The following is a 24,514-nucleotide window of genomic DNA, read 5'->3' on the forward strand; positions in this document are numbered from 1 at the left end:
ATTTTTGTCTTAAGACCCAAATATATATTTTCCAAATTTGGTTGTGGTACTTAATTTCATTTTTAATTGTGGTATTGATTCAAATTAAAATATGAATATAATTTTACCAAGAAAAGTTAAAACTCAGGGATAATTGATAATATATTTTTTAAATTTTTTAAATTTATTTTGAGAGAGTGAGGAGGGGGGAGGGGAAGTGGGGAGAGAGAGAATCCAAAGCAGCCTCTGTGCTGTCAGCGCAGAGCCCAACATGAGGCTGGATCCCACGAACCATGAGATCGTGACCTGAGCTGAAACCAAGAGTCAGACACTTAACTGACTGAGCCACCCAGGCGCCCTGATTTTTTTAAATTTTTTTTAATGTTTATTGATTTTTGAGAGAGAGAGAGAGTGTGTGAGCAGGGGCAGGTCAGTAACAGAGACAGAGGGAGAGACAGAACTCGAAGTGGGCTCCAGGCTCTGAGCTGTCAGCACAGAGCCCGACGCGGGGCTCAAACTCACCATTAGTGAGATCATGACCTGAGCTGAAGTCGGACGCTTAACTGACTGAGCCACCCAGGTGCCCCCATAAGTTTGTGATTTTAATGTAATATGTCAATTGTTTTCCTTTGTGGTTTTGTGCTTTTTGGGTGTGTCTTGTTTAGTAAATCTTTTTCTACTCCAAAGACTATATATTCTTATTAGTTTTCTTGGAAAGCTTTATTGTTCTACTTTACATATTTAGATTTCCAGTCTCTCTGGTATTGGTGCTTTTTTCCTGGTATTCTATAAGATTGGGGTGAAGATTTCTTTGTATTTTTCTCTAAGGGTATTCAGTTGACCCACAAGTAGTTATTTAAAGGTCTGTTCTTTGCTCACCATACAGCATTATCACCTTCATCATAAATCAGTTAACAGCCCATGAAGGGGTTTATTCTGGATTCATTGTGTTCCATTAGTGGGTTTTTGTATCTTTATATCAGTACTACACTGTCTTAATTATTGTAGCTTTATAAGAAGTAATGATAGCTGATAGTGTAAACTTTCAGCTTTGTCACCTTCAAGACTGCCTTGACTATTCTTGGCCATTGACACATCCATCTAAATTTTAGGTTAACTTGTTAATTATACTGTATTAAATCTGTAGATTAATTCTGAGGCACTTTACATCTTCACAGTATTAAATCTTAATATCCATTAACACGTGTCTCTACTCTTTTGTTTAGGATTTTTACACTTAGTTTAGGAGAGAGATTGCCCTATAATTCCCTCTCAGAGTCTTCTCCAGGTTTTTTTTTTTTTTTTTTTTTTTTAAGTTTATTTTTGAGACAGAGAGAGACAGAGCATGAGCAGGGGAGGGTCAGAGAGAGAGGGAGACACAGAATCTGAAACGGGCTCCAGGCTCTGAGCTGTCAGCACAGAGCCTGACGCGGGGCTCGAACTCACGGACCGCGAGATCATGACCTGAGCTGAAGTCGGACGCTTAACCAACTGAGCCACCCAGGCGCCCCAGGCACCCTGATTTTTAATAAGGATCTGGCATACGTAACACTAAACCTACAGGTTTTTTGTGTGCATTATTTCCAAATCCCCTAATCTGAGAAATGACCGATCTTGCGTGTTTCTTTGATAGGCATATGCCGGCAAAGAGCTGGAGGAGCGACTGCGGTCCGTGTCCAGTGTCGATGAACTCATGACCGTACTCTACCCAGAATATTGGAAAATGTACAAGTGTCAGTTAAGGAAAGGCGGCTGGCAACATAATAAAGAACAGCCCAACATCAATGCAAGAACAGAAGACACTGTAAAATTTGCTGCAGCACATTATAATGCGGAGATCTTGAAAAGTAAGCATGGGAAGAAAAATATTTGATAAGCTTCAGTCAGCCCAGTGAAAGCTGCTAGTCTGTTTTCTTTCTTTTTAATTTCAGTGTTTGTACCACTAAAGCCCTTTAGGGCTGAAAGCAGACAACAGAAATAAAGGTTTTCAAAATATAGCGTTTTATGACTTCACTGTGAGTGGTTAAGAGGATTTCTCGAAATATAAAGAATAGAAATGTGGATGCATATCAACACTTTTTTTTTTCAATTGAGGTGATATCCCAATGCAAAATTTTCAAAAGGTGAAGATATATTTTACACACTCTGCAAGCATTTAAGCATTCTATGTCTTACAAAATAATTGCACAGAAATTCTTTGATTTGGATTCAGAAATGCTGAATTTCTAAATCACCCCAAATCATCTTTCCAATGACTTCTTCTTGCCTTGTTTCTTGATAGCTGGACTCTGGGAAAGCTACTAAAAGATCTAGCAGAAAGAGTCACAAAAAATTACGATGCCGGGTAAAGTGGCATGGTATAAATTGGTGGGCTACTTTTAAAAAAATAAGTCCCTTCGGTTGTTAGATATGAATCGCTCTCAAGGTTTGAGATTGCAATTTATTCCCAAAACAAACACACACAGCATGGCTTCACGGTTGAGTAACCAATAGCTTCCACGCTTTTTTTCTAAAAATTTTACTTGAGGGCAAATAGGGGAAAAATAAGCTAAAACATGTAAGAAGTACGTCACCTATAATGCAGCAGTTAAAAGGTCAGCAGTGCTATGGCCAACCCACTAACCCACTGTAAACAGAATTCCAAGAGAGAGTATCAAAGGAACAGAAAAATTAGACTTTCCCGAAAGCACTTAGTTCAGGATCCAGGCCCCGCTTGATGGAAAATACCCCTGCGTTTCAAGCAGCCACGGCCATGACATTACCCAAAGCTGCCAAGCAGCCTGCCTGAAAACCATCTCTGAACGCAGTCCAAACCCACAGCCATTTTCTCATTTATATCTCAGTTTAAAAGGAAAAATTAAGTCACGTTCATATTTGCTCGGAGACCACAAAAATAGTCCATGCTATAGCCGAAGAACGTGACTTCCTCTCCGCGGGTCCTGCAAATGATTAAATTTTCATCTTCTTAAGCAAAGAAAACCGAGCACAAGTGCTGTAGAAAATCGGTGTCGTTTCAAGAAAGCATAATCCTAATTTTAGCTTGTTACACGGCTGGAGAGATCCGTGTGTCAAGGAAAATATCCGTAGGCGCCCCGTGAAATATCGTATCATATTCCAGGTCACGGGGCAGCTTAGGATCCCGTCGACTCCTTTTATATTTTTGTAACGTTACATCTCGCGCTTAAATCTGGAACTCTGAAATGGAAAGCCGCTGGCGACTGCCAGAGGCTTCTGGCCCTCGCTGGCTTCGTTGTGACTCACGGCCTTCCCTGTGACCCGGCAGGTATTGACAGCGAGTGGAGGAAGACTCAGTGCCTGCCGCGTGAGGTGTGTATAGATGTGGGGAAGGAGTTCGGAGCGGCAACAAACACCTTCTTTAAACCCCCGTGTGTGTCCGCCTACAGATGTGGAGGCTGCTGCAACAGTGAGGGCCAGCAGTGCATGAACACCAGCACCAGCTACCTCAGCAAGACGGTAGGTGGGTGGGTGCCGGGGCTCTGCCCTCCAGAGCCGCCGACGTTCTCGCTGGGAATGAAGTTCATTTCTCAGGGCCCCGCGGTTTGGATGGTACAATCTCACAGAGAAAGTAACTGATGCTTGAGGAACCCTGTTCGTGGTAGCGGTATCTGAGAATAAACACACGTACGAGTGCGTGTCTGAGAGAGGGAGACCCAGCTACTTCCCTTGGGCAATAAAACGACTGTCAGGTGCGTAAGTCTTCCGATGACAGAGACACAGCACGAATTACACGTTCAAGATACATGCTGAAATGCGGGTGGGTGTTCTGTGCAACAGGCGTAATACTGAGACGAGCCAGCACCCTGAGCTGAATTGTGTTCGTCTAGGAAGCAAAGGAAATGGTCTGCCGCTCGGTCTCATGGATTCTGAGTTACCTGTGAGGTCCCATCACACGAGACGGGAGGCTTCGAACAAACAGCCCAGAAACGTATCTTAAGGTTGGGTGCTGGGATCTTGGGAGCGGATGCGCTCACCTGCACCGCGGGTCGGCCGTGGAGGAGGCGGCTGGCCGTCAGAGGGCACGTCTGGGCGCTGGTGGTGGCCACGGGGTGTTGTCTGAAGGGGTGTGAGCCACTGGCCTCTGCACAGAGATGTCTGGAGAAGCCCGGGGCCTGGGCCGGGCCGAGGCAGACTCCCCGAACGACAAAACCGTGTTTGCCTAAAAGGCTTTTCTGATCCATTTTGGGAGGTGGAATAACACAGGCAGCCTGGCTACATCCAGAACTGTACTTTGACTTGTTTTTTTTCAGTTTTATTTATTTATTTTTGAGAGGGAGACAGAGAGAGTGAGTGGGGGAGGGGCAGAGAGAGAGGGAGAGAGAGAGAATCCCCGGCAGGCTCTGCTCTGTCGAGCGCGGAGCCCGACGCGGGGCTCGAACTCACACACCGTGAGATCATGACCTGAGCCGAAACTAAGAGTCGGGCTCTTAACCGACTGAGCCACCCAGGCACCCCAAGAACTGTACTCTGACTTTTAAAGTGAAAAATAACTTCAAAAACGGGATGCTCGGTGTGATTTGTACAGTGTGGAATGATAACAGGGTCACGCTTTTAGTCAGATAATGTCTCTACTTGGAACCCGTGTAAGAGAGGCTTCTTCTCGTATAGACCTTGCTGCTCAGAAGTTTGGATCGCACTAATAAAATCTCTTATTTTGATAGAACTAAGTGGAAATGAAAGTTAAATTGCCTTTTTGAAAAAAAAAAAAAAACAGTCGTATTTCTTTTTATTGCTCATACACCTGCTGAAGGAACCAGCTGTTTCAGATACTAAGACTTGCAGGAGGAAACAAAAATTATCAAACTGTATTTTCTATTCAGTTTACCTCTGCCTCAACTCTAAAGACTAAAAACAAAAATGAAAAGGTGATGCATCGGGGCCTGGCGTCCTCCATGTTATCATAATTAAGCACAGCCAGAAGGACTTCATTTATTCTTGATGAAGCAGCATACTCCTAAATATAGTCACGCATTTAGAAACTTAATCAGTAGAATGTTTGTTTGTGGGCCTAACATAGCATAACATTCCAGTGCTTGATAAAATTCTGATATTTGAATGGAACAACACATCATCGTGTGTTTGAGCACAGCACCTCTTTTTCACTCATCCCCCTCCTTCATCAAACAGTGATTAGAAATTTGGTAGCTGAGAACCGTACATTTACCGTATACTGTTCGGAATAAAATGCTACTGATTTCACAGGTTTTACTGGATAATAGGGCTTTAAGCTCATCATAATCCTGAAGTATAACAGGATTTTAGAAATCCTTTTAGAGGTGTTGGCACTAAACACCTTTTTTCAAAAATATCGAACTACTTATTCCAGTGGGATAGTCTCTAAAACATAACACTCATTTTTAAAGAGATGTTAAAATTAAAAATGTTGCTGGCTTTCATATTTTAGCTGAAGCCCATAAAAGGATTTTTGGCCTTCTGTGTTGTCACAGTTAGAGAAAATACACGAGGGTGATTTGGGAAATTACCTTTTTGGAATGCCTTTAATAGAATATATTTGTAAATATTTCTATTAAGCAATATGATATCTACCCTAGATTATATTATTATTGTGGGGTTTGACTTAAGGCAAATAGCAATTTGGTTGACCTTCAAAAAGTCCAGATAAACCAGTTGCATTTTCCAAAGACCGAAGGGCTAGATCTGGTTTAAAAATGGGATGGCATGGAAGAGGCTCAAAAAATAGATTTTGAAGATTTCATGGAATAAAATGTTACCTACTAAGAGCTCATTATTTGTCATTTCAAAAGCGCCTTATTGGATTTGGTTGTTGGGTGAAACTTTATCATCAAAGTGCTCGTGTTGTAAAGGTGAAAAGTTGAGTCATAACTGTTTTAGCATTGGGATGTCGTTTCGTTGGTTCATTTCTTGAAATTCCTGTCTTTTTTAGAGTTAATTTATTTTCTCAGTGAAAATCAGTTGCCAGTTGACAATAATGCTGTTTTTCATTATTAATTCCTTCCACAAATTCTTCTATGATGCCTTGTTAAGCTGACAGAAAAAAAAATAGTTTGAAATGAATTTTCTCTGGGGCACCTGGGTGGCTCAGTCGGGTAACCGTCTGACTCTTGATCTCGCCTCAGGTCATGGTTTCCCATTTCGTGGGACCAAGCCCTGCGTCGGTCTCTGGGCTGACAGTGCGGAGCCTGCTTGGGATTCTCTCTCTCTCTGCCCTCTGCCTCTCTCTGCCCTTCCCCTGCTCACATGCATTCCCCCCACCACTGAAAATAAATAAACTTAAATGAAGTTTCTGTAAAAAAAAAAAAAAAGTCTCAGACTTTATAGTATATTCTTTATTAAATATTTTCATATTTAAATTACATATTTCAAAATATATCTTTTTTAGATACAGATGCTCAGATGTTCTGTGTAATAGTTCCTCAGATAAGCTCTTAGTTCCCCAGTACCACGCTCAGCCCAAACAACACCCTGGTCTTGTGGTTTTCCCTCTGGACGCGTGTCTTCATCTCTAGTCAGGAGCACAGGGGTCGTCCTTGACCGCTCCCTTCTCTTGTCACACATCCAGCCTGTCACCAGTCCGATGTTAATTTTATCCCATAAGTATCTTGAATCCCCATGTCTACCACCATCACTCTAGTCCAACATACTTTTCATGCTTTTTCCAGCTAATGAAAAACCAGCCTCTCTGTTCTCCTGCTTCCATTTCCCCTTGATTCTGTCAACTGCCCCCAAACGCGATATTTTTTAAAACACAAGTCTAAGGGTGTTTCCAGCATAAAGACCCTTCGGTGATTTCCCACTGCTCTTAGAATACAACCAAACTCTTTATCACAGCCTTGAATGTCTGCTTGGCTCTACAACATGGTCTGCCAGAAGTGTCCCTTGTCCTTACTTTTTGTGCTTCTAAATGCTCTAGGCTTCCTTGAGTTCCTTCCACCGTGCCCCCTCTGGCCCAGGATCTTTGCTCATACCCTGGCCTTCTGGTCTCCTCCTTGCTGGGGTACCAGTTCTTCCAGTCTCCCATCACATGACTCAACAAGTCCCTGGGGGAGATTTATCTGACCTCCTTGATCGGATCCTGTTTCTTTTAAATTCTTTATAGTTTCCCATACTTTTCTTTCATTGCACTTAACTGCAGCTTATAAATCCATTTGTAACAATATAGCCATTATTATTTGATTAATGTCTGTCTCCTCCTTAAAGCCAAAAGCAGGTCTGTGTTGTTCATGGGTTACCTGAGTATCTACCACAGAATTAGCATACAACCCCTTTTGGAACCACATAAAAACTGGACCCTCTCACCAGAAAAAATGAAAATATGGACATACCCACAGTATTTACCCCAGAGTTCCAAGGATATGGCTTCCTTACCCTACTCCTTATCTGTTGAACCAGATTTTAAAACTACTGCCTTGAAGGTTAATAATAATAAAATAGTCGGGGCGCCTGGGTGGCTCAGTCGGTTAAATGTCCGACTTCAGCTAAGATCATGATCTGGCAGTTTGTGAGTTCGAGCCCTGCATGGGGCTGACAGTTCAGAGACTGAAGCCTGCTTCAGAGTCTGTGTCTCCCTCTCTCCCTGCCCCTCCGCCACTCACATTCTTGTCTCTCCCTCCTTCAAAAATAAACATTAAAAACAAATAAAATAGTTGATTAACTCACCTGTGTAATTTTATTTATTTTTGAGAGAAAGAGAGAGAGCATGTGCTCTCGAGAGTGAGGAAGAGGCAGGGAGAGAGAGAGAGAGAGAGAGGGAGAGAGGGAGAGAGAGAGAGAGAGAGAGAGAGAGAGAGAGAGAGAATCCCAAGGAGGCTCTATGCTTTTAGTGCAGAGCCTAACATAAGGTTCAGTCCCACAAACTGAGAGATCATGACCTGAGCTGAAATCAAGAGACAGAGGCTCAACCAACTGAGGTACACAGGTGCCCCAACTCACTTGTGTAATTTTTAAATAAATGGATCCTATTGCCTAACAAAAGTATATGCTGTCAATTTTAGAACAGTATTGTTAAATGTCTGTTTTTTATCACATAGAAAATTCTCCCACTTTCTTTTCCCATTCATAGATGGCGAGAGCAAAAGTCACCATTCTAGGGGTGCCTTGGTGGCTCAGTCGGTTAAGTATCCAACTTTGGCTCAGGTCATGATCTCCTGGTTCCTGAGTTCGAGCCCCACATCAGTTCTGCACTAACGGTGTGGAGCCTTACTTAGGATTGTCTCTCTCTCCCGCTATCTCTCTCTTCCCCTCCCTCTCCCTCCCTCCCTCTCTCACTCTCTCAAAATAAATAAACTTAAAAATCACCATTGTATTCCTCTTACCACTGTCTTACTAAATACATGCTTACTTTACACAATATGTGCCAAATAGATCTCAGGAGTGCCTTGAGTAAAATCTAAACTTGGGAAACATAACATCACTGTTAGTAAACAAAATCAATAAATGTAGTCTTCAGTTGATCATTGGTGGTTTTTCTGTGACCAGTGCATATTTGTTTCCTGCAGTGGCATGATTAGGTCCCATGTTGACCTCATTGGTGCCAGAGTGAAAGCATTTATTCAAGGATAAGTATGTATGCACAACAGCGCACACACGCTTCTCTGTCAAGTTGGAAGCCTCACGTGGATGCAGGCTTCAGAACGTTATAAGGCTTCCAGGCTAAGAAGAGCATTTAGTGCTAAGTTTAAGGTATGTGTAGGTGAACTAGAATTTGGTCCAGTATATTTTTCTACAGGAAAACTACATCTACTTTAGATCATATGGAATCAGTTCTCAGTGTGTTTCATCCTCTTGCACCTCTAGCCTTCAGAGAATTTAGGTTTACTAGTATAACAGATTTATGATGTTCAAATCATTTCACCTACCTCCTCCAGTCATCTGCTCCTATGAAAAATCAAGAATTTACCTATAACATTTTTGAGATCTGGTTCCTTGCTGTTGGTTTTGTGTTGTTTTCTCAAGTTTTTTTTGGATCCTTTTTGATAGGCTTGATATGTGCAGTAATCATAATTCTTATAAGTTCTGATCTACAGAGCAGTAGTGTTTTTAAACGTTGTATGCATCACTGTAACAGCAGGCTAGATCTCATCTCCGCACTTCCGTTTGCTGAAGAGTTGCAGAGTTTGAATTAAAAATTTGAAATGCATTGAAAACAAGGTACTTAGCCCTCAAAGTTCTGCCCCAGGACACGTTCTTTTCTGACTCCACACTCTTTCCTTGGGTTTCCTCATCCACACTATTTTGCTCTTCATGGGGATGACTCCAAAATCCTTATCTCCAGCCCAGACTTCTCTCGCGGTTCCCATACTCAACCCTGTGACTCCGCTTCCTCTTTGACAATCATGGAAAGTGTGTGCCCCACTGGAGTTTACGACCTGTTCCCGCACAGCCACCCCACCTACACAAGTAGACAAGCAATAGGCCCTTTCCTCTTCCAGTATTCTCTTGGTAAATAACACCCCTCATCTTGTGGGTTAATCCAAGTTATTCTTCCTTTCACTACAAGCCCAATCAATTCCTGTTAAATCTGTCTTCCAGACATGGCTAGAATCCATCTGGTGTCTTCATCCTGCTGATCCCACTCTGATCTAGGCCACATTCATCAATCACCTGGGCCAGCCAGCCTAGTAACTGGTCCCATGTCTCCACTCTTACTTCCCTCTAGTCCATTGGCTACATTATAGCAGTAAGTTTTCTCTTTGCTAAATGGTAAATCAGTTATTGCCCACGTTAGCATCGTTCTTATTGGTCGATGCAAATGTTCTAGGTCATTAAGTATTTTGAGCAGCACTCTCCTTTAGGTGTCTTCTTTAGGTTAAATCCATCAACACGGTTCGCTAGGCCCTCCGTGATCTGGCTGCCACCTAAATCTGTAGCCTCACTGGTCACTGCTTTTTCCCCCAAATATTGCTTTCCACAAGAACCCAAATGCTTTCACTCCTTCAATTATGTCAGTATCTCTTAGCCTCGAAGTCACTACAATACTGTCCTTTGTGTTTGAACATCTCCTTATATACCACCTTGACCTCCCCATTCATCTAGCTAATTTCTACCCATCTTTAGCTAATTTTTACCCACTTTATCTTAAGTGATAAGAATGTCACTTCCAAGGCATTGTGTTGTCTGCTCCATAGCATCCTTTATTGCCCATATAACATCGTTATCTATTCTGTCAGGCTGTTTTAGTCCCTGAGCCCTAAACTCCATGAAAGCAAAGATTGTGTTTGGTTATTACACTGGAGCACAGCACAGTCATTGGCACATAGGAAACGCTAAGCACTCAATTGAATGAATACAGGAAAAAGAACAGATTTGAGGCCAAGGGTAGAGCTGGGAATATGCCGATTTTGAAAACTCTGAGTGATATTTATGTGGAGATAGGAAGAAGATTGGGCAGGTAACTCTAGAATTCTATAACAGTGATGGGATCCCTAGCTATAGCTATAAGAGGAAACATCATATTGATAAATGTTGTCTGAAGCCATGGTGTACTTGTTACTATGGAGAGAATTCATATAAAAGCCAGTGCCAAGGGAAAGCCAACATTCAGTCATATAGTACCACCCGTTTCTCTTCCTAATTTTATAATATCATCCCTTCTCCCACCCAAAGAATCCACTCAGATAGTTTTTAATAGCAAAAACAATTATTTTCATTTAAATTCAGTTAAGTGTAGTGAAGTACCCACTATGGGTGCTTCATACCCTGTTGTATAATGGGTATACAGTCATGTATGGACCGTGCACTAACGGAGCTTACAATTTAGCAGGGAAAATCAGCATTTATCAAGCAAATAAAAGGAGCCTAAGTGTTGTAAAGAAGAAATAAATGCAAGGGTTTATGGAAATGCATATCAAGGAGGACAAGGCGTGAAACTCCTGAAGGCAATGTTTTCATGCATGGTTTAACATTTTCACTAATATTGCAGCTTATAGAGGCTTATACCTAATACCTTTCCTAAGTGTATTTTTTATTATATTTTCAGTGTACTATAAGTGGGAGCATGTGATGATCTCTTTCAAACATAAAAGGAAGTTTCTTACTGCTGTTTTTTCCGAAGGGGATGAAAAAAAAGAGTTGTCGTTTTGTCAAAGGAGTTCCAGACACAACTTTTAACAACAAAAATCACCAACTAGAATCATATAAATTTTAAAGACAATGTACCTTAGGTGATATAAAACCCAACGTTTTTTATAGAAACTTCCTTAGAATTCTTTTTAATAGGGCTCAATGAAGAGCAGGTTTCTAGAATGTGCGAGAAACCAGCCATTTGAAAAGTGAAACCACATGCCCTAAGCATTCCAGCGTGAACTGATAGGTCACAACCGCTTTCAAAGTCCTCCCTGCTATCTGCTTCAGAGAAGTAAACGGGGTGGGTGTCTTTCTGACCTCCTTCATAAACATGCGCCTTCAGTCTATTTTCTTACGAGAAGTTGTATATTTAAAGGGATATGACCAAAAACCAGAAAGTGAATTTTGCAGGAGATAAATTATTTGATGACTCAAATAAAAGCAGAAGGAGGTCATCTCCTTTGGAGCCAAACACTTGGATTAAAAAGTTATCTAAGTGTTAGTATTTACCTTACATGGTTTTTCCAAAGATAGGAATGAAGAAGAAAAACTACAGAGCCCATGGGGCTTCTCTGGAAATCCTGGGGTTAGAGCTCAAGAGACTATACCCTCTTTGCTGTGTTTTTTGGTGCCAGCAGAAGGAGCCCGCTCACTCTGGAAGCTGGGCCTCCTCTGGTCCATGCTGATGGACATGGACAGCAATATTTAAAATTCTGTGTTGCCATCCAAAAAAAAAAAAAAAAACTATTACATTTTTAATTATTCCATAAAGAAATAATATAAGCATATATATTAGCAAAAACATTCCAGATTGTATCTGAGTTCAACTGCATGCTTCATAAAATGTTCTTTTACAGAAAAATTTATTTAAACCCGAGTAAAAATGTGCAACTATGGAATCAAGCTGCGAGGTATTATTTTGTACTGCAGCAGTTCGGAAGATTCCACTCGTATGTATTCAACAAGTGGAATGTGATTTGTTTGGAATCTTTAGCTAATTAATATTTGGCAAGCGCAGTTGTTGGAAATCAGGTTTTGTCCAGATGTGGGGAAAAGCTCTCTACCATACCAGTTATCAGAAGTGAAAGAAGAACGTTTGCCTGAAGGAAAAAAATAACGCATCTGTTAAAAATACCTCTTTTCCAACTCCAGGCACTGTGATCCTGTGTACAAAACTGATTCAGTGTTTCTAAAACTCCTCAGTTGGGGTTTTTAACTATAGCATTGTTTATGCATTTTATGTATAACATTATATAAAATTAATTCCATCCCAAATGGCAATCTGTTCTTCCCAGACCCAATTTAAGTTCTATATCCCCTTGACAGTGGTCCTGTGGTTGGTCTGCTCACTTGATAAGCTGACAGTGAACCCTCAATGTTTAACTTTTCCCATTTTTAGGATTTACTTAAGTGCTGTGTGGTTTCCCTATATCATCTTACGGTCATTAACTATACTCTCCAGAAGCTCCAGATTGCCTCTATACTTAATTAATGGACTCAAGATTGGAATATTTAAATTAAATATGGCAACGAGACATGCTATGAAAAGAAACTGGTTATATTTTGGGGGTATAAAGATGTCGTAAAGGGCAGCATTTTTTTGTTTCATATTTGTACCCACACAGACATTCCCTTAAAATGTAATACTAAACTGTAGTCCAGGATCTCGTCAGTAAGGAAGTTCTACACCTTTTTCTTGAATAGCCTGCAAGATAAGTAGAAATAGGAATTGTTGTTTTACAACTGTTGCTAGGCTGGTATAAACAGCCTATTGTTTCAAAATGTGGCTTTATTTGAAGTCCATTCTTGTTGGTGAGAATTGACTATTAAATACTCTTATTAAAGAATTCCTGTAGATAACAACTGGGAACCATTCAGTTGGAAATGCTTGGCGTTTCCTCTTTTTTATTGCAGCTTTACAGAATGCACAAATATTTTTTTTCCCAATGTCCAGGCTTATTTAAATGCCATCTTTATATAAACCCTTTTGATCTCTAAAACCGGCAACTCCTCAAACAGACATATGCAGATAGTATGGGTCCATTATGAATTATATTACTCCTTAAATCCTAACTTAGCTACAAGCTATTATCATGTACTGTTCAAGAACAATTCACTTTATAGCATAAAACTATTTTAGGAAAATCACCACGTTCAAAATATCCAAGTATAAATGTCATCATCCTCAATTAGGATTGACTGAGTATACATATATACATGGACTTGTTAGCTAATGCTGAACATAATACATAAATTTTGCACTCTGTGAGCTTAAATATAAAGTAGAGAATACCGTTGTGCACACATTAAGGCACAAAACAGTCTGACAATGGTATGAGGATAGTTTTATTGAAATATAAAGAATTTATATGTTGTTGCAACAGTGATGTGCCGGAGAGACCTTGACTCTTTTGAGAGAAAATTATACTGTGTTGGTTCAGATCTTTATATAACGGCAAGCACAGATTTCAAGAGAGTTAAACTGTAGGTTCTTGCTCACGAACGGCATTTGTGATAAACGATTTGATAGTTTAAAAATTCTAACATGGTATCATTGTATGTGTATATGTGTGTGTCTGTATGAGAGAGACGGAGGGGGCAGGGGAGAGAGAGCTGCATGGGGCAAGAGCCACTGATTGATGAGAAGCTGTCATGGCACTTGGTACTCGGCATCTTGTTGGTTCTCAATAAGGAGTTACTGAAAACTAAACAAGGTAAAATGTCAAATCGTTGGGATTCATCTACCAAAGATTCAGATCAATTTTGAAGGAGAACCACTGTTCAGAGAACACCGCTATGACATCACCACCAGTATTATCCCTATTTTATGGATAACAAAATGGAGGCAAAGGGAAATGGGATAATTCTTCCAAGTCACAGAAATAGTAAATTGCGGATGCAGGACTCAAATGTCTGTGTTTCTAAGACTTGGTTCTTGGTTACTATTCTAACGCTGGTAAAGGAGAGAGGTTGCTGGTTATTTGGAAATTACATTTAATGATTGGGGGGGCTGTGAGTTTATAAAGTGATTCAAATTACTCATTTTTTGTTGTTGTTCAAACAAGTTTACCGTTTCTAAAGCACATACTATCTGATTAGGGAAAAGGGCCTGTGGACACTCTTCATAATGTGGGGATTAAATATAGCTATATAAAATTTACAAATGGATCTGGAAGGAAGGAAATGGAATTTATCATACTTCTTAAACAGGTGGTGGAAACCTTATAATCATTTTAAATGAGAAAAGTCAGTCAATCCACACACGTAAGACCAGTGCAGGAAGAAACTGGAAAATGAAAGAGGCCTCTTCAATACATGACAAGAGCCACAATAGGTACCATCGTGCCTGAATGCACACACATACGGCACGCTCCCCTATATTTGGGAAGTTGATAGATGAATAAAACTTATTTATCAAGAACCTTCTACTTTTAATATTGGTCAGGCATCTTTCTCTGGACCCTTAAATTTTGTCCACACTGACACACTCAAGTAGAGAATTAAAAAAAACTATCTGAAAAACTCAGGTAAAAATTTGGAGTCGGAAGATGTGTTTCAAGAGAAGGGACTTTTTTTTTTTTTTACTTTATTTTTTCAGCCTATTTATTCCTTTCACCCAAATTAACTGAATTCAGCTGCCCAGTTGCCTGCCTAGACTCAAATAAGAGAAATGAAACATAAGTAATTAAAATTTGGGGGTTTTATTTATTTCACAAGTAAATTTTTCTCTCACGTTCTACTGTACTTTTAATACTTATGAATGTAGTTGTAATACTTAGCAGGAAAAAAAGAGTTCTCTAAACAGCGATTTTCTTTTACTGCCTGTTTACCTGTCCCTTTGTGCCTTTAGTCAGTGAGTTCACAGACCCCAATCTCTTCCACCCCTTGAAAGTGTACAGCCAGGCTTTTTTTCTCCAGGAAGATGCTTTCTTAATGCAGAAGAGTGTTCCCCTCCCACTAGAACATTCTTCAAAGCCCCAGTTCCTAAGTGTACACATGGGACTCCAGGGTGGGTCCTGAGTGTGGACGTCATCCCCCCAGCAGTGGCTGAAGGGGACAGATCTCTCTTGGCCCTTGGGAAACCTTGCCAGGGTGGCCTCTGGGAGGTAGCAGCCCCTGAGGGCGGGGAACATCAGGCAAGCTTGCACAGCAGCAGGGTCTCAAACCGCACCTCCCCCGTCCCTCTCAGGCCCCCGGGCTGCCGCCTGTCACTGGAGACAGTGCCAGATCCCCAAGTGATTCCATGCGTTCCGTAAGCAAACACCGCTCCCCTGGCCTGAGCCCACTGAGCGCTTTCCCTCTGATCCCGAGAGGTCTGTCTTCACCCCCTGCTCCGCCCTGCTCCCCGTCCCACAGCCCGGCCCCCCACAGGGCCCGGAGCTGCTCTGCTACCCCGTTTCCGTCCACCTGTCCTAAGGCTTCATTCCCCCAAGACATCGGGCCCTGTGACCACACACGCCTTTCTGAAGCTCTCCTGTCTTCCTTTGGCTTCTCTTGGTCTACCAGTAAGCCCTCCTGGCTCTGCGTCTTCATTCTTTCTTCTTCCCAGACATAGTTACTATTTGCCTTTTCCACCCCTTCATGATGCACTTGTTCCCCAGGCTTCTGTCAGACATTTTCCCCTTCATTCAGAGTGATCTCACCAAGTAATCTCATCGGGGTCCAAGATGTCAAGAAGGGCTTTCATATCGATGGCTTTGAAGTGTCTGTCCTAGGCTCTAGACACAAATCCAACTGCCTGGTAGACCCAAGTTCTCAGGATTTTGTCAGCCAGCCTGTGAATCCTACCATTTCTACCATTACACAAGGTTTACATAATTTTTAAATTTTATACATATAAAAATTGAATAAGTAGTTTATGAAACATACATTTCTTCTGTTCCACTGGTTCTATGCTAGGGTCCAGAGATGCGATAAGAAGCAGAAAAACTGTAGTGTATATAGACACTGTAGAAGTCTGTCTCTTAAAATAGTTTTACCTAGTGCAAAGGATTTCTACCAGGGTGACCTTTCACCTAATAAAAGGTGTCTTCCAATCTGCATAAACGAATGTCCTTTTACAGAAGTGACTGGTCAAAGCCATAGTACTGGGATATGTTGAGGTCAAATGTTGAGATTTATCTGTGTATCATGGGCAGTATTCTGGAGGAGATCTAGAATCTTGAGAATATGTGCAAAATATAAAAAATATAGCAATCAGTATGCATATCACACTCACTGACATTAACGTATGTCATTTTTATAACCATCCGATGGACAGTGGGTCAGATGTTTCCTCAACTTGACTGATTTTTAAAGAAATATACAGCTTAGATAAGTTAAATGACTTTTCCAAGTTTACACAACTTACAAGTGGGGTTGGTAATAAAACTGCCCTGTTGGGGTGTGGCCTTGTGCCCCTTCCTCCTAAGGCACCTGTGCTAACAAAGTGCTGAATTTTTCAATGACTATACAATAAATGTATTTCAAATGTAGAAAATGTGCGTTTTATAATTTAGGTATCTCTGTGTTTCATGCTTCAAATTGCATGTCCATAAATCTCCCTGTAGGACTAAACGGGCAACTAATTCAATTCCAATGATCTTCAAGTGTTGGCTTGGAAGGGCAGTGAGGGGCCGGATCACAAGGCTCTGGAGTTTGTCATCGTTTTTAGCTGCTCAGATTGCCAGAAAGACAGTAACACCAAAGCCATTCAGCTATCGTCCTATTACTACAGACGGATCTTATCAAGCACATAATGGCCAGGACTTCACTTTTACCATGATTATTGAGAAGTTAGATTTTTAAAAATTATTTTAAATGTTTATTTAGTTTTGAGAGAGAGAGACAGCGCACGAGAGGGGAGAGGAAGAGACAGAGAGGGAGACACAGATTCTGAAGCAGGCTCCAGGCTCAGAGCTGTCAGCACAGAGCTCAACGTGGGGCTCGAACTCGGGAACAGTGAAATCATGACCTGAGCTGAAGTCAGATGCTTAACCAACTGAGCCACCCGGGAGCCCCTGATCAATTAGAATTTAAGAAACTTCAGAATTTAAATCCACTCAGTTTTACTTAACCATTAATTTATTTGTAAATTCAACTTAAAACATTGACTTTGGCGAAGGAAGAGATGAATTGAAGTTCCCATAAACAAGGCATTCAGAATGAGACTTTAAATTTTCAGACTCTAACCCACAACCACGTATCATGTCCTACCTTATTTTAAGCTTATTATTTTCATAATGCCTGTGACAAAAGAGCAGAAACAAAGCTTTATCTACTAAGTGATGAATGTGTTTATTTTCTTTTAAACCTAATAAATTCATAAGATTATCTCGGACAATTGTAAAACTACTTTGAGGTGGAAATTTAGTTTGGAATGAAAATCGATTTCACATCTATGTATTTTATGTCTCTGTATTCAGTTTACCTGGAATAAGACTTAACCAAAGATCTCTAGGTTGTGTGGCCAACAGCTGTTTACTCTCATAGAAACAAAGATATTTATATCTGTGCCACTTTTTCATAACCCCTGGAATAATCGAGGACTCCGAAAAAATGCTTTTTCCCCCGAACACCCTGGTCCCTTGCATCTCTGCTCCATAATCATTAGCCGGTTATCAAAATTCTAATATGCTTTACAGTAGTGACATGAGAGAAGCATATGGACTATTTATTATTCTGATAAAGGATACTTACTGATTTGAAGCAAAACAGTTTTTACGTCGTAATCATGAAACAACTTTTGCGTCCTGCATATATCACGAAGCACTACCTATCATAAAGAATTTATCTCACTTTTTTTGGACTCCGACATTTACCATAAAAATGCTTTCTAGCATCTATATAATTTTTTCTTCTTTTTGTCCCTTCTTTGTAGTTGTTTGAAATTACAGTGCCTCTCTCTCAAGGCCCCAAACCAGTAACAATCAGTTTTGCCAATCACACTTCCTGCCGATGCATGTCTAAACTGGACGTTTACAGACAAGTTCATTCAATTATTAGACGTTCCCTGCCAGCAACACCACCACAGTGAGTATGAATTAAATCTATTTTTCTGCATCCTCTACTAATATAAAATGATTTTCAAGTAAACACAGTTTATCAAAGGAACTTTTGTGAAACTTGCTATAATATACTTTGCATCAAATGCAAAAGACAAATTGGATAGTGCACCACGAAAATAAAATCAAACTCAAACCAGGAAGCCCTTCGTATAGACCATCTAGTTAACAGTATAAAGCAAGTATTTCTATGGAGTGACACGCATCCCCCCAATATTCCTCTTATAAGTAATTTAGCCTAATTGATCTAACATCCATGAAATCAAGTGTGCGAACTCATAAATGACGTTTTTACAGCCAAAAACATTTAAGCCTCAGTAAGATTTTTGGTCCCAAACAAAAAGTAAATAGGAAAAGATTATTTTACATCTATTAGCATTCACTTGTCTTTTTTCAATCTCAGTTGTTTTTCTCTATCTGTTCGTATTGTTTATTTCAGCCAGGATTGAATATTGAAATACTGATGAATTACCTGAAAGAATTTTCTCTTACTGTTATCCCAAATTAACATTCAAAGTACCATTTGTTACTCAAATTCCTTTCTCATCAAATTTTTTAGGCTCGTAAATGGCAGCATTTGCTGCATTAGATCACATAGAAGGGGCTGGAGAGGCATCAGGTGTGGACTCTATGAATAGTGTAGACTGAATCATTATGCATCATCATCAAAAATCTAGGAACTTTTCAGCTCGCTACCCCAAAATGAAGATTCGGCTCTTTGATCTTTAGGATATCCAATGCATGGGAATAAAATTTACTGAACTTCAACATCTATAACAAACTGTTCAATAAATTGATGGGCACACATATATATTACCAAAAAAAGTGTAGCCTTGCATTTTAGGGGACGTGACAATAAATGTGAGATGCTGAGAGCATTTTTTCCCCATTCCTGCTTTACTTAGTACGGCAGATAGGAGGCCTGATCTTTCCAGGAACACTTAAACTAAGGATAGCATCATCTAGAGTGAAGTCTATCCTCCACGTGAGAACAAAAAGGTCTTACAGGCCTCTGTAAATAAACTGATGCCACCATACAGGAGGACGAGTACCCCCCAAAGTTGTCGTGTGTGCGAGTTCACCCACGCAGCTCAGAAAGTCGCACCCCTAGCCCCTGTGGCCACTCGTCCGTTCTCAGCACCTCGGCCATTATCCCCGTGCTGGCTGTCCCCAACATTATGGTTTAAGACTGACTTAAAATATATCTACATCTCCTCTATTGCTGTTTGTATCAGATATAATAGGTACAAAACTCAAAGACTAATTCTGTTTATTTCTACATTATTCATAGCACTTCTCTCTCATATTCTTTGAGGCCTTGAAATCACACGGTTGTCATTTGCTTTTTTGTCCTGATTTTATCTGGGGGGATGGGGGAGACGGGAGATATTTGCTCCAACCTATATACATGTAGTTCCTTTCTATCACTGCCATCCTCGCTCACATCATCCTGCATGCAGACCTCATCTAATGCAGCGGTGTCGATACCCGTTTTCTCATGCCAGAACCTTCTCCAGCTCCTGTGTAATGTCACAAGTAAGCTTTAAAAGGCCTCACTTCCTTCATGTGACCAGAAACTGTCGGTGGCTTTCAGCTGCTCAAAGACCTGAGCACAGATTTCTCACCTCCTTGTCCTGTAATCAGCCTTCCTTTCTTGTTTCGCTTCTCATTTCTCACCAAGGCTGGGTTTCACCAAGTCTTATTCCCTGAACACCAAACTCATTTCCTGCTTTGTTTGTCCTTTCTATTCTGGCCCTGGCTTACAATAAATTCCCTTTTTTTCCTGCCTTCCCAAAGCCCTGTCCACTTCTCAGAGTTTGGGAAAGGTCTCGGTCCTACATCTGTCTTGCCCAAACGCAAGCCTCCCTTGCTTCCTGAATGCCCATAGCAATTACTGCATTTGCCTTGTCCTCGCATGGGTTTGTAGGGCTCCATAAATACGGCATGTGAGCAACTGGATGGTGAGCATTTCAGGTAGGTTTGTACCCTCCACAGTCTCCAGCGAATAATGCTTGAAAATTACTGAGTCATTACTGTACTTTCAGCCCTTCACATGCACTGTCTCCCTGAACCCTCCCAAAAAGCATCTCTGAAGCTGATAGTGGTAGTAGCTTCATTGTACAGATGAAGCAGGTCATCACACTCCAGAGTTAGGAGCGAAACAATACACTCCACTGATCAGCCAGTGTTTGTAAATATCAAATCACTTCTGTATCTGCAATTTTGTAGCATTTGCATGTTTCGCTCGGATCTTCACCATTACTTATTCATACAACTTATTCATATAACTGAAATGCTGTTGAAGGCAAGAAGAGACAGAAAGAGCAAATCAAGCCTGTGCCTCACAGTGAGCCAGGTCTGAGCCCGAATTCAGGTTGGCCACCAGCTCACTTTCTAAGGTTGGGTTATTTCACGTGTCTGAACTTCAGTTTGCTTATATGTGAAAGCACAAAGTAAAGAGGAATGAATGAAACACTGACTATGGTGCTTAGCACAGTGCCTGGCATCTAAGCGATAGTCAGTAAAAGGCAGACTTACCATTACCGTTAAGATCCATCTCTGATTCATCCATCTCCTCATGTTTTCTAGTGTTGTTGTTGTTTTGGTTTTTTTTTTTACCACGGTCTACAATAAAAAAAATGCATTTCACATTCCACATCAGTACACACATGAATCTGTATGGGTGCAACAGCTATGTTTATGTAATATGCATATAGCATATATAGTGTATATATTTAAATTAACTGTATAACCTTACATGTAGTTATATATAACTGTAAGAGTAAGACAGAACATTATTTTAAAACACTCTCATTTATTACAGTAGCAGCCAACTCTTTTTTCATTATCACCCCCTAAGGATCCTTTTGCAGACCTTTTTTGTAATCACCTCCCTCATAAAGTTTTAATACCATAGACCTATTCATATAGCTTTAGGTATTATATGTATATTTGGGCTTTATACATAAAAAAAGGAAGTAGAAAGCTTTTTACAAGACAAGTGCTCTAATCCCTGAGCTATAGGGCCTCGCAATAGAAAGCTTTTTAATGCAATGTAGGACTAAAAATGACAAAACAAAATTTATAGTTAAAAGTTAAATTAAAAACATAAAAGCCATGAACATCAAACATAATTTTATTACACAGTATTTGCTGACAAACCTTTAAGGTAAGTTATTTACTAATATAGTGGTAATATATCATATTACATACAGAAAATACCGATTGATATATAATGATACGAATGTATGTTGAAAGAAAACATTCCAAATAATTATCGTTCCAGGAAAAGAAGGATAATTTTTTAAATAATTTATGTAACATTTTTTAGAGAACTTAACTTCCACATCACGTGAGAAAACAACTTGTAACTTCTATAACTGCTGGATGCTTACTTAGTGTCACTAGCTTTTTCTTCTCAGCATTTGACACACTAATGGCTTGAATAACTTCTGGAGAATTAAATAATAAAATAAAAACTACTTTTACTTAATTCCCTAAGCTCACGTCACACACAAAACACCAGGGATCAACCATTGGCAGCAGTCCCAAGGCAGCCAACATGCCCACACAGGCAGCTGCTGCTCTGTGACCTTGAGATTGAGCACTCAATTCAGAGAAAATCCTTCAGTGACAGCCCTCCATTCACTATAATCTCATAGCCCTTATCTTGCAAAGACTCTGGATATCTTCGGTGCCAATCCTGCTCACGTGACAACCCATAAAACCCAATAGAAATTACTGGTTCAAAAGCTTTTCTTGGGTTTTGGAGAGACAAAAACCACTGCAACATTTAAGATTCCTCCTCTCCAATAACTAGTTTTTACTCCCTTGCCAAAGATACTGCCCCCATTGTGAATGCATGCCTTGCTACTACCCATGGGGTACACAGATACTTCTTTCTTTTCTGTTTCTCTCTTTTTTTTAATGTCAGTCTCCACTTATTGTGACGTGTGGCCTTCAATTTAATTAAAAACTGTCATGGCAACTTATATATGATGAGATAAAGCCATGTGACAAAACCATTTGTTAAAAATAGCAGGAATTGCCACCACAATCGCCAAAATTAAAAAGAAATGACAAAAGCTAATAGTGGAGAGGGCATGGCGCTATGTTCATATGTCACTAATGGGAATGTTAAACGGCATAACCACTTTACAAAATATTTTGGCAGATTCTTATCAACTTAAATAATACACTTCTGATATCATCCGTAAGTCATCTAAAAACATACTTGCACACAATAACTTGCACATGAATGTCCGCAGAAGCTTCATTAGCCAGTAACTAGAAACAACCCAAATACCCATCAAAGGTGAATGCATAAGCAAACCGCGGTATATCCATACAGTGGAACATTACTGAGCAATATAATACAAATGAACTCTTGACACGCCCACCATGAATGGGTCTCAGAACATCAAGCTGAGTAAGACAAGCTAGACTAAAAACTACATGTTATATGATTCAATTTACATGAACCCTAGAGAAGACAAATAGAACCTAGACTGAGAGAAAGCATTTTGGGAGTTGCCTCAAGATATAGATGGTGGGGATTGACTGGAAGGAGCAAAAGGAAACTTTGGGGTGATAAACATGTTCCATATTTTGATTATGGTAATAGTTACATGGGTACCTACATGTGTAAAAAAATGAACTTAAAATACAAGCATTTTATCATATGCCCCTTCTCAACAAAATAAGAGTTTTGAAAAGCCAAAAGCAACAGACCTATTTTATTAACTATAATTTTGAAATTCACGTAGGTTTAAAATGGTAGATTTCTTAAAATCTTCATGATAACAAAGTCAAATATTTTAAGATTCTCAAGATTCCCCAGCAGGGAGGGCCTCCCAGCCCTCATTTGTATAGAGTTCGAAATTTTCCAGCAGTGGCCCCAGCTCTGCCCAACCCCTGCGCTCTTACCAACCACTGTTGGGACAAAGACAAGACTTGCCTTTCTCAGGTGCATGGTGCTCAAGTCCCATTATTAGGAGATTAAATGAGTAGCAGACCATTTGTTCCAGGTTATTTATGAAGAAGTATAATTCAGTAAATAAATGAATCTTTCATAAAGTGAGTTGTCCATAAAAAACTATTGAGTCTCTAAAACCGGCCGAGAACCCTCCAAGGTAGTGTGAGGGAGGATAGACACGGGCTTGGCTGATTCTGACCTCACAGCATGTGGCACTCAGGGAGGGACGATCTGAGCATGCGCGGATTCAAGGAGGGAGGATCCGAGCATGCGCACAGTCAGGGAGGGACGACACGTGTTCTGTCTGTACAATTATCACCATTATGATTTTACAAAACGTAACCATGCACCAGGCACCTGCCACACACCGCCACATGCTCATCCTAACCCTGCTAGGTGGCCGCATGGATGGTCCACACCACAGAGCACAGGGGGGAATAGTGCACACTGCAAGCAGCTTCCCAATTACAAAACTCATTTTCTGCTGTGAGTTTCGCTACCTTCGGTCAACTTTTTGTGATTCATTTTCTTCATGTACGAAACATAAATTCAAATGTTACATTCAAAAATGCAGTGTCACATTTATAACCTAATCCTCACAATTAACCTCTTCAGTGACATTTCATTAGTCCGATATTGTAGAAGAGTGAAATAGAATAAGAGTAATAAGGAGAAGGAAGAGGACAACATCCAACACATAGGGATGCAGTGACATTTATACTCAGTGACACCTGCCCGGTCTTGGCATAGTGCCTGATGCCTGACGGTGAGCATTCAATAAACTTGGGCTGCTATTTTTACAGACATTCTACAAATGGAAAAACGGAGTATTAGAAGTGTTAATCAGCACATAACAAAGCTGAACAGCTAAGAAAAGTGCCAGAAAAAAAATACAGATTCAAGTCTTTTCATCTCTTAAGCCCATCCTCTCCCCCAGTATCTTATAGTATTTAAAAAAACAAAAACAAAAAAACCCCAACAACTTTCAAGCTTCAATATCAATACCAAGATACGTCAGAAAGTCCAGAGGTAGAAGATATTCTCTCTAGAAGTTGTTAGATATCAATATTCATGTTGATGTTCTCATAGATTATTTTCTTTCCTTCCAATTACTTCCTCCTATATTTTCCTTCAGCTTGAACCCCATGGATTCCCATGGCCCCTTACATGGAGGGTCTCTTTCTATGGAGGGAATCATTTGTAATTAAGAAGTGATGCCAGAGATTTTTTTTTTTTTTACTTGATAGAAGTAAAAATATCCATTCATGAAATATCCATTCGTGAGATATTTGAGTCTTACATGTGTGTCACACCATCCTAGATGAGGGATATTTAAAAAAATGGATAATTCCGTAACTAAAACCGCTCTGTGCCAGAGTACAAACACAAGTATTCCTAATATAATAAGTACATAAATGTACACTGTGCTCTGCTTTATTGAGTCATTCATCAAACA

At 40.2% G+C, this 24,514-nt stretch overlaps 2 protein-coding genes across 5 annotated transcripts in view; one reads left to right on the forward strand and one right to left on the reverse strand.

The window, feature by feature from the left end:
• VEGFC (vascular endothelial growth factor C) overlaps positions 1 to 24,514 on the forward strand; it is a 109,641-nt gene that overhangs the window by 71,862 nt on the left and 13,265 nt on the right. For both annotated transcript variants that reach the window (XM_060652852.3, XM_060652855.3), the window contains exons 2-4: positions 1,613 to 1,826; positions 3,263 to 3,453; positions 17,900 to 18,051. In XM_060652852.3, coding sequence (XP_060508835.1) covers positions 1,613 to 1,826; positions 3,263 to 3,453; positions 17,900 to 18,051 — 557 coding nt within the window. The remainder of the gene's footprint in view (positions 1 to 1,612; positions 1,827 to 3,262; positions 3,454 to 17,899; positions 18,052 to 24,514) is intronic.
• The window catches only part of LOC144616089 (uncharacterized), a 93,481-nt gene that overhangs the window by 56,714 nt on the left and 12,253 nt on the right, over positions 1 to 24,514 (reverse strand). The window contains exons 1-3 of one of the 3 annotated variants that reach the window (XR_013554984.2): positions 23,041 to 24,027; positions 20,622 to 20,708; positions 12,583 to 12,745 (exon numbers count right to left, since the gene is read on the reverse strand). Coding sequence is in view for 2 of the 3 variants with exons in the window: in XM_078445248.2 (XP_078301374.1) it covers positions 20,622 to 20,708; positions 23,041 to 23,101 (148 nt within the window). In the remaining variant the exon portion in view is untranslated. Of the gene's footprint in view, positions 1 to 12,582; positions 12,746 to 20,621; positions 20,709 to 23,040; positions 24,028 to 24,514 lie in introns of those variants that run through there. The other 2 variants (XM_078445248.2, XM_078445249.2) reach the window with 2 other exon arrangements.

Source organism: Panthera onca, chromosome B1, assembly GCF_046562875.1.
Source record: "Panthera onca isolate mPanOnc1 chromosome B1, mPanOnc1 haplotype 2, whole genome shotgun sequence".
In the NCBI taxonomy this organism is placed as follows: domain Eukaryota; kingdom Metazoa; phylum Chordata; class Mammalia; order Carnivora; family Felidae; genus Panthera; species Panthera onca.